Below are 13,319 nucleotides of genomic sequence, written 5' to 3' on the forward strand. Positions count from 1 at the left end.
CAACATGGCGGTGGATATTCGTCTGCCACAGAAAAGAAAACGTGGGGAAGTCCTGACTGAGCCTAGGGGGTTAGTGAGTCCAGGCGATGTTATTACGTCAGAGACGGGGTTTATGAGGTGAGAACCCACTTAATCATAACTTTTATATATGTTTTATCCTGTCTATTTAAGCTCCGTGTTATTCAGATGATACTATAGACTATTATAGTATCATACTATAGTATAGTCACTGCACTTGTACTAGTCCAATCTGATTAAAATCCGATGTAGATGTCGGCTAATCGTGCATTGCTATCTTACCATCGTTATTTAGCTTGAATTGACCTTCGTAGTAGATGTTTACGTTTTTAGCCTGATCGCCTCCTCTACATGAGAGAGGAGGCGATCAGGCTAAAAACGTAAACATCTACTACGAAGGTCAATTCAAGCTAAATAACGATGGTAAGATAGCAATGCACGATTAGCCGACATCTACATCGGATTTTAATCAGATTGGTACTAGTCCTGCTTGCAAACGAGTACACGGGTCTAGATAGCTGCAATAATTGTAGCGTTTGATGTGATTTTGAGGGGTTTTTGTGCCTTTTTTCGTTCCAACGTTTAACCCGAATTATTGCAGCTTGGGTCTAGATAGTCCTGCTTTCACAGACGGTGCAGGAGGGACGACTTACTCCGTATGCAAACAGGACTATTGTGTTGCTGTTTCTCGAACTCAAAGTTTCAAACGTTTTAACTTTCCACTCATGGTCGATTCGATATTTATCGTCTTCGTCGTTTGTCGTCATGAATTGTTGATACTACTAGTGCTGCGTCCTCCTCTCGCCCACCCTATACCTTCAGAGATAGTCTCCTCTGAAAAATTCTTATAAATGAATAAATATTTTTTTTGTGACAGTGATTTTATTCTCATACAGTGTAGTCACACTTACAATATACATACAAACAAGACCACACTACTGTCAGTCACCCCATCAATATCAGAGATCTCTGTTTTGTGAAATAACTTTATGTGTATGTGTTAAAAGTTCAGAAGGACATGATGTTGTTGGTATCCAAATTTTCATAATAATGTAAACATGTTCTTTTCTTTGTGTGATTTCTGGACAGAGGCCATGGGACTTATATGGAAGAGGACAAACTTCAAGCATCTGTAGCTGGTGTTGTGGAAAGAGTGAATAAATTAATTTGTGTACAGCCATTGAAAACAAGGTGAGTTATATTGAAACATTCAGTTATAAGACAGATGTCAAGAAAATACGGACTAGGTTCCCAGGAACAGTTTAATGCCAAAAAATGTAACATATATGTATATATTATGCTCATGATTTTACAACAGAGCTATCAATTTCCCTTGAGGCTTCTGTCATGTTGTTGACACAAATCTAACCACATATTTTACACACTGTTTGTTTTGAGGCAAATCAGTGACATAGACAATGAATAATAGTGGGGAACCTTGTGTATACAAATGTAATAGACATTATACCATGCATGGTGGAATGTATTCGCTGGTCGTTCTGTATGCGTCTATGTCATGACAATGCTACGTCATTGGTTCTGCTGTGTTCGAAACATGAGTCAAAACACTCAAAATTGCCATTACTTTCCCAGATTTTTTTTTTACATTACTGCCAATGGTATGATTATATTATTCTCCAATATTTTTCTTCATTCAGCCAGAAAATACTTGTAACCTAAGGGTTGTCACTATTTGTCTAGTGACTTGTAAAGGCCCCTTAGGTCACAAGTGTTTTCCTTGGCTGAATGAAGTAAAATATTGGGGAATAACATCTAATTACAGTATGCACAAACAAAGTTATTGTCATTGAACAGAAAATGTAAATTGCAAACCCTTTGTCATTCTATGTCACACTAACCCATGTCTACATCACTGGTACTCAAATAAACTATGAGTTAAAATGTTCCAAATTGTCACTATTTTTCCAGATTTTTCATCCATTATGCTTAGTCATCTAGTGACTTGTAGTGAAAAGGCCCCTCTGGTCACTTGTATTTTCCTTGGCTGAATGAAGGAAATATTGGAGAGTACTATCTAATTATTTGATTTGTCTATTCAATGGAATAGTGCAATAATTAGAGGAAGTCAGATTCATACAAACTCTGAATAAATGATCGATAACTTTTGTCAATTTCATCAATTTATAGGCAATAATAAAATATTGATCTTATATCAAACTTGAGTAGGAAAAGACTGAAGATGACAGAATGAGTTCTGTCATGGGTCTCTTACATCTCTCAAACAAAGCCAATGGTATAGACAGAAATCGTCATCCCATGATGTCTTGAATGCATGCTATATTACATTATAGACATAGTTTCCCCTCCATTGTTTATGATTACATCTACTGAGTACATGTCGTACCATGTCATGTACTTGTTCTCTACAGGCAAAGCTCAAAATATGAGTCTTATACAGACGATCGCACAATGTTGCACAAGCTCAGTGGGACAAAACCCCCTCCCCCTCCCCCTCAACACGTTTATATATATGATGTAAACCCTGATGGAAATTGTAGTGGTGACATCACTGCGATGGATGCAATGTAAACCACGATGGAAGATACTTTAAAATACTACCGAAAACCCAACACTATACATATTACATTAGCAGTAAATTTAAATCAACTTTTGAACATCTCGGTAGTAAATACAGAACCTGTTATCAGTAAAGGCATAACAGTTTTCAAAATGATTAGTAAAGTGAAGACAAGACAATATACAATCATTTATAAAAAGGGTGTTGTTTCAACTACTGTTTGAATGTGGTCAAACTCGTTTTATGACTAATTTGTTTCAGTGAGTCAGGAAATGAGTTCCAATGTTTGGTTTTTAAGATTGTGTTGGTTTATTATTTACTTACAGATACAATGGTGAAGTTGGTGATGTGGTGGTTGGAAGAATAACAGAGGTAGCTAATTTGATTTACAACTTTAGAGTAACAAGGTTTATAGCCATTTATATATTTGTAATTACTTCGATGTCTTTGTCATCATGAGTACAGAAATAAAACATATTCAAAATTTCAAGTTGAACATTGCTCAGAAACCTTAATGGGCATCCAGGGATGTAGGGGAGTTTCTTGAAGTTCCAAGTAAAGATGTGAAATGTTGGCAAGTGTCTTTAGGACGAATTTACAGTAGTTCAACATGTATGGTTTTATTTTGGTAGGTTGGACAAAAAAGATGGAGGGTGGACACCAGTTCACGTCTTAATTCCATATTAATGTTATCGTCAGTTAATTTACCTGGTGGTGAACTGAGACGAAGATCAGCTGAAGATGAACTAATGATGAGACAGTATTTATCAGAAGGAGATCTCATTAGTGTATCCTTTGTTTGTGTATTTCAACTTCTCAGTTTTAGTTTGTAGTTGTCAGTTTTGACACTCGGCAACATCATGTGAGGGCAGCCCAGATTATAATAAGTGAGGGTTAAGATATTCCTCATAGACATCAACTACATGACAGTATACCAGGCATGAGCCACGTTCAACAAAAAATATTGAATATATTCTCTGGTCGTTCTATGTCATGATAACACGTGTCTATGTCTCAACAACATGTGTTTATGTCACTGGTTCTGCTGTGTTTGAAATATGAGCCAAAGCCTTCAAAATTACCATTATTTTCCCAGATTTTTCTTTGATATTACTGGCACTGACATCATTATGTTATTCTCCAATATTTTTCTTCATTCAGCCAGAAAATTCTTGTGAACTAAGAGTTGTCACTACTCATCTAGCGACACAGTGACAAAGGCCACTTCGGTCACTTGTATTTATTTTTGGCTGAATGAAGAAAAATATTGGGGATTAACTATATACTGTACACCAGATTGTCAATGCTTATAGAAATACAGAAAATTGTCAATGCACATAAAAGAACTTAATGAGGTAATGAGTTCTTAAAAATCACATCATCAGTCTTCAGAAGTTAAAAGCAGAACAAAATGTAATTTGCTGGAGAGTTCATCAACTTTGTCATAAAATACTTAGAAAGTACCATATTCAAATTTCCCAGAACTCAATTCTAGCTCACAATTCTTGTTGAATATTTGTTTCCACTGTTATCTCTAGTGAGTAGTGGCCAATGATATCTTTTGTTTCCACTGTTATCTCTAGCGAGTAGTGGCCAATGATATCTTTTGTTTCCACTGTTATCTCTAGTGAGTAGTGGCCAATGATATACTAGTATTTTGTTTCCACTGTTATCTCTAGTGAGTAGTGGCCAATGATATCTTTTGTTTCCACCATTATCTCTAGTGAGTAGTGGCCAATGATATCTTTTGTTTCCACTGTTATCTCTAGTGAGTAGTGGCCAATGATATCTTTTGTTTCCACCATTAACTCTAGTGAGTAGTGGCCAATGATATCTTTTGTTTCCACCATTAACTCTAGTGAGTAGTGGCCAATGATATCTTTTGTTTCCACTGTTATCTCTAGCGAGTAGTGGCCAATGATATATTTTGCTTCCACCGTTATCTCTAGTGAGTAGTGGCCAATGATATCTTTTGTTTCCACCATTATCTCTAGTGAGTAGTGGCCAATGATATATTTTGTTTCCACTGTTATCTCTAGTGAGTAGTGGCCAATGATATCTTTTGTTTCCACCATTAACTCTAGTGAGTAGTGGCCAATGATATCTTTTGTTTCCACTGTTATCTCTAGTGAGTAGTGGCCAATGATATCTTTTGTTTCCACCATTATCTCTAGTGAGTAGTGGCCAATGATATCTTTTGTTTCCACCATTATCTCTAGTGAGTAGTGGCCAATGATATCTTTTGTTTCCACTGTTATCTCTAGTGAGTAGTGGCCAATGATATCTTTTGTTTCCACCGTTATCTCTAGTGAGTAGTGGCCAATGATATCTTTTGTTTCCACCGTTATCTCTAGTGAGTAGTGGCCAATGATATCTTTTGTTTCCACCATTAACTCTAGTGAGTAGTGGCCAATGATATCTTTTGTTTCCACTGTTATCTCTAGTGAGTAGTGGCCAATGATATCTTTTGTTTCCACTGTTATCTCTAGTGAGTAGTGGCCAATGATATCTTTTGTTTCCACTGTTATCTCTAGTGAGTAGTGGCCAATGATATCTTTTGTTTCCACTGTTATCTCTAGTGAGTAGTGGCCAATGATATCTTTTGTTTCCACCATTAACTCTAGTGAGTAGTGGCCAATGATATCTTTTGTTTCCACTGTTATCTCTAGTGAGTAGTGGCCAATGATATCTTTTGTTTCCACTGTTATCTCTAGTGAGTAGTGGCCAATGATATCTTTTGTTTCCACCGTTATCTCTAGTGAGTAGTGGCCAATGATATCTTTTGTTTCCACCATTAACTCTAGTGAGTAGTGGCCAATGATATCTTTTGTTTCCACTGTTATCTCTAGTGAGTAGTGGCCAATGATATCTTTTGTTTCCACCGTTATCTCTAGTGAGTAGTGGCCAATGATATCTTTTGCTTCCACCATTATCTCTAGTGAGTAGTGGCCAATGATATCTTTTGTTTCCACCATTAACTCTAGTGAGTAGTGGCCAATGATATCTTTTGTTTCCACCATTAACTCTAGTGAGTAGTGGCCAATGATATCTTTTGTTTCCACCATTAACTCTAGTGAGTAGTGGCCAATGATATCTTTTGTTTCCACCATTATCTCTAGTGAGTAGTGGCCAATGATATATTTTGTTTCCACTGTTATCTCTAGTGAGTAGTGGCCAATGATATCTTTTGTTTCCACCGTTAACTCTAGTGAGTAGTGGCCAATGATATCTTTTGTTTCCACTGTTATCTCTAGTGAGTAGTGGCCAATGATATCTTTTGTTTCCACCGTTAACTCTAGTGAGTAGTGGCCAATGATATCTTTTGTTTCCACCATTATCTCTAGTGAGTAGTGGCCAATAATATCTTTTGTTTCCACCATTAACTCTAGTGAGTAGTGGCCAATGATATCTTTTGTTTCCACCATTAACTCTAGTGAGTAGTGGCCAATGATATCTTTTGTTTCCACTGTTATCTCTAGCGAGTAGTGGCCAATGATATCTTTTGTTTCCACTGTTATCTCTAGTGAGTAGTGGCCAATGATATCTTTTGTTTCCACTGTTATCTCTAGTGAGTAGTGGCCAATGATATCTTTTGTTTCCACCGTTATCTCTAGTGAGTAGTGGCCAATGATATCTTTTGTTTCCACTGTTATCTCTAGTGAGTAGTGGCCAATGATATCTTTTGTTTCCACCGTTATCTCTAGTGAGTAGTGGCCAATGATATCTTTTGTTTCCACTGTTATCCCTAGTGAGTAGTGGCCAATGATATCTTTTGTTTCCACCATTATCTCTAGTGAGTAGTGGCCAATGATATCTTTTGTTTCCACCGTTATCTCTAGTGAGTAGTGGCCAATGATATCTTTTGTTTCCACTGTTATCTCTAGTGAGTAGTGGCCAATGATATATTTTGTTTCCACTGTTATCTCTAGTGAGTAGTGGCCAATGATATCTTTTGTTTCCACCATTAACTCTAGTGAGTAGTGGCCAATGATATACTAGTATTTTGTTTCCACTGTTATCTCTAGTGAGTAGTTGCCAATGATATCTTTTGTTTCCACCATTAACTCTAGTGAGTAGTGGCCAATGATATCTTTTGTTTCCACCGTTATCTCTAGTGAGTAGTGGCCAATGATATCTTTTGTTTCCACCGTTATCTCTAGTGAGTAGTGGCCAATGATATCTTTTGTTTCCACCGTTATCTCTAGTGAGTAGTGGCCAATGATATATTTTGTTTCCACCATTATCTCTAGTGAGTAGTGGCCAATGATATCTTTTGTTTCCACCATTAACTCTAGTGAGTAGTGGCCAATGATATCTTTTGTTTCCACTGTTATCTCTAGTGAGTAGTGGCCAATGATATCTTTTGTTTCCACCATTATCTCTAGTGAGTAGTGGCCAATGATATCTTTTGTTTCCACTGTTATCTCTAGTGAGTAGTGGCCAATGATATCTTTTGTTTCCACCATTAACTCTAGTGAGTAGTGGCCAATGATATCTTTTGTTTCCACTGTTATCTCTAGCGAGTAGTGGCCAATGATATCTTTTGTTTCCACTGTTATCTCTAGTGAGTAGTGGCCAATGATATCTTTTGTTTCCACCGTTAACTCTAGCGAGTAGTGGCCAATGATATCTTTTGTTTCCACTGTTATCTCTAGTGAGTAGTGGCCAATGATATCTTTTGTTTCCACCATTAACTCTAGTGAGTAGTGGCCAATGATATCTTTTGTTTCCACTGTTATCTCTAGTGAGTAGTGGCCAATGATATCTTTTGTTTCCACTGTTATCTCTAGTGAGTAGTGGCCAATGATATCTTTTGTTTCCACCATTATCTCTAGTGAGTAGTGGCCAATGATATCTTTTGTTTCCACCATTATCTCTAGTGAGTAGTGGCCAATGATATCTTTTGTTTCCACTGTTATCTCTAGTGAGTAGTGGCCAATGATATCTTTTGTTTCCACTGTTATCTCTAGTGAGTAGTGGCCAATGATATCTTTTGTTTCCACCATTAACTCTAGTGAGTAGTGGCCAATGATATATTTTGTTTCCACCATTATCTCTAGTGAGTAGTGGCCAATGATATCTTTTGTTTCCACTGTTATCTCTAGTGAGTAGTGGCCAATGATATCTTTTGTTTCCACTGTTATCTCTAGCGAGTAGTGGCCAATGATATCTTTTGTTTCCACCGTTATCTCTAGCGAGTAGTGGCCAATGATATATTTTGCTTCCACCATTATCTCTAGTGAGTAGTGGCCAATGATATCTTTTGTTTCCACTGTTATCTCTAGCGAGTAGTGGCCAATGATATATTTTGCTTCCACCATTATCTCTAGTGAGTAGTGGCCAATGATATCTTTTGTTTTTCTGATGACTGGAATATGTTTGATTTGAGATTAATTATCATCAGATACATGTCAAACACATATACATGATTTGGTATCATACCGCCATGACAGTGTGTGGTAGGCATTATGTAGAAGTTGCCAGTAGAGGTTTATTGAAGTTATTGCACAGCTTGTAGGGTTTCACACCAGATAGTAGAGTATATTGCATTTGTGCCACAGAACAAACATAGTCAGAGTTTATATCTTCACAAATTGTGTATGACTTGACGACTGTCGTGAATCAATGGGTCTGACTATAATCCATTACAACTTGAATGTCTGCAAAAAAAACTAAGTAAATATGCTTTACACATGTAGAATGTATACAATGCTGTATTTCCTTAACCAAGTCAACCACAGGCAGAAGTACAGTCAGTGTTTTCTGATGGAGCATTGTCACTTCATACTAGAAGTCTTAAGTATGGCAAGGTAAGTAAGTACAGCTTTAAACTCCACTAAGCTGATCACTCACAATCAATTCAACCATCATAACTTCAAAAACAGATACTTAGTACTTTTCTGTTTTCTTTCTCCAAAAATGACAAATAATCTCAGACAACATTGTTTGACCAAGGACATAGTATGAAAACCAAATCTTGTTGTGTAGATTTCTGCACATAAAAAAAACTAATTGTAGTGTGTTCTCTTTTACAGCTAGGACAGGGTGTCCTGGTGAAAGTGTCTCCCTCACTAGTCAAGAGAAGAAAAACACATTTCCACAATTTGACATGTGGTGCATCTGTCATATTAGGAAACAATGGGTATGTGTGGATCAGTCCAACAGTAGAAGGAGATGATACAGAAACAGCTGGAGGATTTATACAAAACTTAGAGGTATTGGACTCAGAAATAATACATTTTGATATTTATATGTGATGATTAGGTGAATGTTTGTAATGTGTCTAGTGATGTATAAGAAGAGTCAATAAGTAGAATAAGTAATTCATAAGAAACAAAATTAGCAAAGAAAAATGTTCAGGTCTTGACCATTCCCCAATTGATGTGAAAAGGGGACTGGGCTCAGAACTTATTATAATCAAGCAAATATCTGTTCTTCTCAGTTACACAAAATAATGAAGACACTGAAATCCATGTTTTTGTCAAGTCTCTGTGTTTCCTGGAATAAATGATATATTTTCTTCACCTATTCAGCCTGTGGTACAGGAAGACAGGGAAGTAATAGCCAGACTTAGGAACTGTATAATTGGTTTAGCTGAACACAGAACAATGTTGTATGATACCAGTATACTGTATACGTATGAAGCATCTACAAAATATCAGGTAATGTGTGTGTGTGTGTGTGTGTGTGTGTGTGTGTGTGTGTGTGTGTGTGTGTGTGTGTGTCTGTGTGTGTGTGTGTCTGTGTCTGTGTGTGTCTGTGTGTGTCTGTGTCTGTGTGTGTCTCTGTGTGTGTATGTGTGTGTATGTCTGTGTATGTATGTCTGTGTGTGTGTGCATATGTACGTATGGATGTATGTATCATGTATGTGTGTACATATGTATGTATGTATGTATGTATGTATGTATGTATGTATATATATGTGTGTGTGTGTATGTATATACATATCGATGTATGTATGTGTGTTATATCAGCCTTTAAATGATGGTGTTTCTATACATTTGTTTCTGTCTGTCTGTCTGTCTGTCTGTCTGTCTGTCTGTCTCCAAAGGAATAACAGTTGTAAGACTTTGTATTGCAGAGTTCCCTCACTGTGGTATTTATCTGAAATTATAACGTTTACTTTCTGATATTTTGATTTCAGATAAATGAACTCATGAAACCTGAAATCATGGAAGAAGTTGTAGACTTAGCAAGACAGAAACTAGAAATTGTTCTACAGTAACACTGAAACACATCAATGTACAACAAATAGTAGAGATGAGAAGTCAGTCTAATGAACAATTGTGTTGTTGTAAGATATAGGTTGAGTTATTTCACTCAAATCATGTCAGTATGAAGAAAATAATACAGAAATATTTCATCAGAGTATGGGAAATAATTCCCAACTTATTCAGACTATATAAATTCAGTTTGTTAATTCATTCACACATTTGGGCTTGTAATGATGAAGGGCAGAATTTTGATGTGGCTGAGCAGATTTTACTGCATACTAAAAAGGACTTGACAAAATGATGACAAAATTACATGAAAAAGTGCTGCCAGAATTTAATCATTTTACATACTCACACAATCAGAAGTTTAACAGTGCTGGATGTTCAAATGATGAATTATTTGAAATGTATCTTGGGTATTGTAGATGTATTTTAACTCTCATCATTTTAGTTTACATTATTACTGTCAAGTTGGATGCCTATGTTCTGTATTTTACATAAAATATGCTTATTTCACTGCCACTGTCTTGATTGTACTGGTTGGCTGTGACAATGACATCATAGTGAAAATATCCAGTTTTGCATGCAGTCCTGTTTTATGTCTGTACCTCACCTATGAGTAATACATGGTTTCAGAAATGTTATTGAGCTCTATCTAAATGGACAAAAGTTGACTTGATACTATTTGGGCAGGTTATATTTTGCTGTATTGAGGTACCTGGAGCAGTCTATTTACTGATAGAAGCATACTTGACCATCGCTTACTAGAGGCAGAACATAAATTTGGTATAAAGGCATTATATCTAACCAATTGAGTGACATTGAGTGACAGCTTTGAGTTGTTTTGCTATGTATACCATTATTGTCATATGGTAAATGGCCATCAGGAAAGTTTATACTTTGATATAAACACTCCAAATCATCATTCTTGTACTACAGGGCCCTATACACTTCCCATTCTTGTACTACAGGGCCCTATATACTTCCCATTCTTGTACTACAGGGCCCTATACACTTCCCATTCTTGTACTACAGGGCCCTATACACTTCCCATTCTTGTACCACATGGCCCTATACACTTCCCATTCTTGTACTACATGGCCCTATACACTTCCCATTCTTGTACTACAGGGCCCTATACACTTCCCATTCTTGTACTACATGGCCCTATACACTTCCCATTCTTGTATTACAGGGCCCTATACACTTCCCATTCTTGTACTACATGGCCCTATACACTTCCCATTCTTGTACTACAGGGCCCTATACACTTCCCATTCTTGTACTACATGGCCCTATACACTTCCCATTCTTGTACTACAGGGCCCTATACACTTCCCATTCTTGTACTACATGGCCCTATACACTTCCCATTCTTGTACTACATGGCCCTATACACTTCCCATTCTTGTACTACATGGCCCTATACACTTCCCATTCTTGTACTACATGGCCCTATACACTTCCCATTCTTGTACTACAGGGCCCTATACACTTCCCATTCTTGTACTACAGGGCCCTATACACTTCCCATTCTTGTACTACATGGCCCTATACACTTCCCATTCTTGTACTACATGGCCCTATACACTTCCCATTCTTGTACTACATGGCCCTATACACTTCCCATTCTTGTACTACAGGGCCCTATACACTTCCCATTCTTGTACTACAGGGCCCTATACACTTCCCATTCTTGTACTACAGGGCCCTATACACTTCCCATTCTTGTACTACAGGGCCCTATACACTTCCCATTCTTGTACTACAGGGCCCTATACACTTCCCATTCTTGTACTACATGGCCCTATACACTTCCCATTCTTGTACTACAGGGCCCTATACACTTCCCATTCTTGTACTACAGGGCCCTATACACTTCCCATTCTTGTACTACAGGGCCCTATATACTTCCCATTCTTGTACTACATGGCCCTATACACTTCCCATTCTTGTACTACAGGGCCCTATACACTTCCCATTCTTGTACTACAGGGCCCTATACACTTCCCAGGAAGTTGTTCTTTAATGTGTAGAATTGAGGATTTAATCCTTCTAAAAGTCGTCATGATGTATTCATACAATTTGTACTCCAGGGACCATATATATTGTTGAAGTTATACGTAGAAGTAAAAGACTCATTCAAGTATTGTTTTCTTGTAATGTATGTATGAATGTATTCTTTTGAAAATAAAAACTCATAAACTAAATATATTTATTCTATGTGATTTATTTCGTTTTGATTTCTAAGTACATGAAGTCACAGAATATAATGTCTGTAAGATATGCCATGTTAGGGCGCCCTCAGTGGCCATACTGCTGTCACAAAGAAAAGACTGTTGAGGGCAGACTAACACACTATATCTTAGTCTACTGAATATATAACTCTATATTTGGCTTGCCTAACTTAACAAATGTCATTTGCACTTTTACAAAAACAATACAGTAATTTGAAAAACATCAAAATATTGTGAAAAATCCAGTTTATTTTATTGCATGTGAAAAACTGCCCAGCAGAAATCAGCTTCAATCTTGAAACAAGAACAAGACATTTGAAAACAAATATTTGTATAAAGTAACATGCACAAATTCATGTGATCCCATAGCAAAATACTGAAGAATGAAAATTTACATATATTTGCATACATTAACATATAACATCCTGTACAAAAGTGAAATGAATATAAACCAAAATATTCAATTTTCCGTGACACAAGTGATACATACGCATATATTATGACACTCAAAAATCCTCTATTATGAGGTGAAAAATGAAATATGGGCATAAATTTGAATCATGACAAAAATTTGACTTTTTAAAAATAAATTACGATAACTTACAGTGAGTTGATTGGATAACTTACATGGGTTTGATTTCAATGTGATTAGAAATATACAAGGTCAAAATATAATGTTGACAAAATTTATAGAACCCATTCACAATGAGTTGTAAAGGCAAGGCGATAAAACATATATTGTATATATTGTGTACAGAGCTCCGATAAGAAAACTTTCAATACTTTTCATAAACAACACGTTTAATTTATTGGTATTTTATGAAAGCACCGTACCACCAAACCTGGCAGTCAAACTATAATAAGATCAGTTGATGAGATATCTAGAAATAAATCATTTGCATTTTACACAAAAGGTAATAAGTATATAATATAGTGATATCGATTTTTTACGATAAGCTTGACAAGGGCTGCCAAATCATTGCCATAAATCATTGTCCATCGTATGGCAATATGTGTATATAATATTTTTCTTTAGGCCAACATAAGACGATGCACTAACTTGCAAAAATGTGCAAGTTAAGAACGTTTCATTTTTTTTCCGTCCATGCAGGTTAGCCTGGTTAACTAAGTATAGCCTGGTACTCTCAGAGTTTGTATCAATACAAATTCTGTGTAGTAATTATGATAGCTATATTGGTGACAAGTACAAACAAATCAGACTGGTTAGAAAGACTTGACTTATTCTCATTAAAAAGTGCTCCTTTACAGATTCAATATTTCAGTTTATCAAAAAGATACTAACAATGTCTT

The 13,319-nt window shown here is 36.4% G+C and overlaps 1 protein-coding gene across 1 annotated transcript; it reads left to right on the forward strand.

The window, feature by feature from the left end:
- The first annotated feature begins 4 nt into the window (after positions 1-4).
- Positions 5-10,209, forward strand: LOC144441042 (exosome complex component RRP4-like). Its single transcript, XM_078130552.1, has 8 exons — positions 5-117; positions 1,108-1,209; positions 2,884-2,929; positions 3,190-3,345; positions 8,299-8,367; positions 8,593-8,772; positions 9,091-9,219; positions 9,702-10,209. The coding sequence occupies exons 1-8, from the start codon at positions 5-7 to the stop codon at positions 9,780-9,782; spliced, it is 876 nt and encodes a 291-aa protein (XP_077986678.1). The 3' UTR covers positions 9,783-10,209.
- Positions 10,210-13,319: the final 3,110 nt, after the last annotated feature.

The sequence above is a fragment of the Glandiceps talaboti genome, chromosome 10 (genome assembly GCF_964340395.1).
Source record: "Glandiceps talaboti chromosome 10, keGlaTala1.1, whole genome shotgun sequence".
NCBI classification, from domain to species: domain Eukaryota; kingdom Metazoa; phylum Hemichordata; class Enteropneusta; family Spengelidae; genus Glandiceps; species Glandiceps talaboti.

Bases quoted from the DNA above. Each gene is read 5' to 3' on its own strand.
- LOC144441042 (XM_078130552.1), top strand. From the start codon at position 5: ATGGCGGTGGATATTCGTCTGCCACAGAAAAGAAAACGTGGGGAAGTC. The intron at 118-1,107 runs GTGAGAACCCAC...ATTTCTGGACAG, and splicing joins TCAGAGACGGGGTTTATGAG to AGGCCATGGGACTTATATGG. The intron at 2,930-3,189 runs GTAGCTAATTTG...TTATTTTGGTAG, and splicing joins TGGTTGGAAGAATAACAGAG to GTTGGACAAAAAAGATGGAG.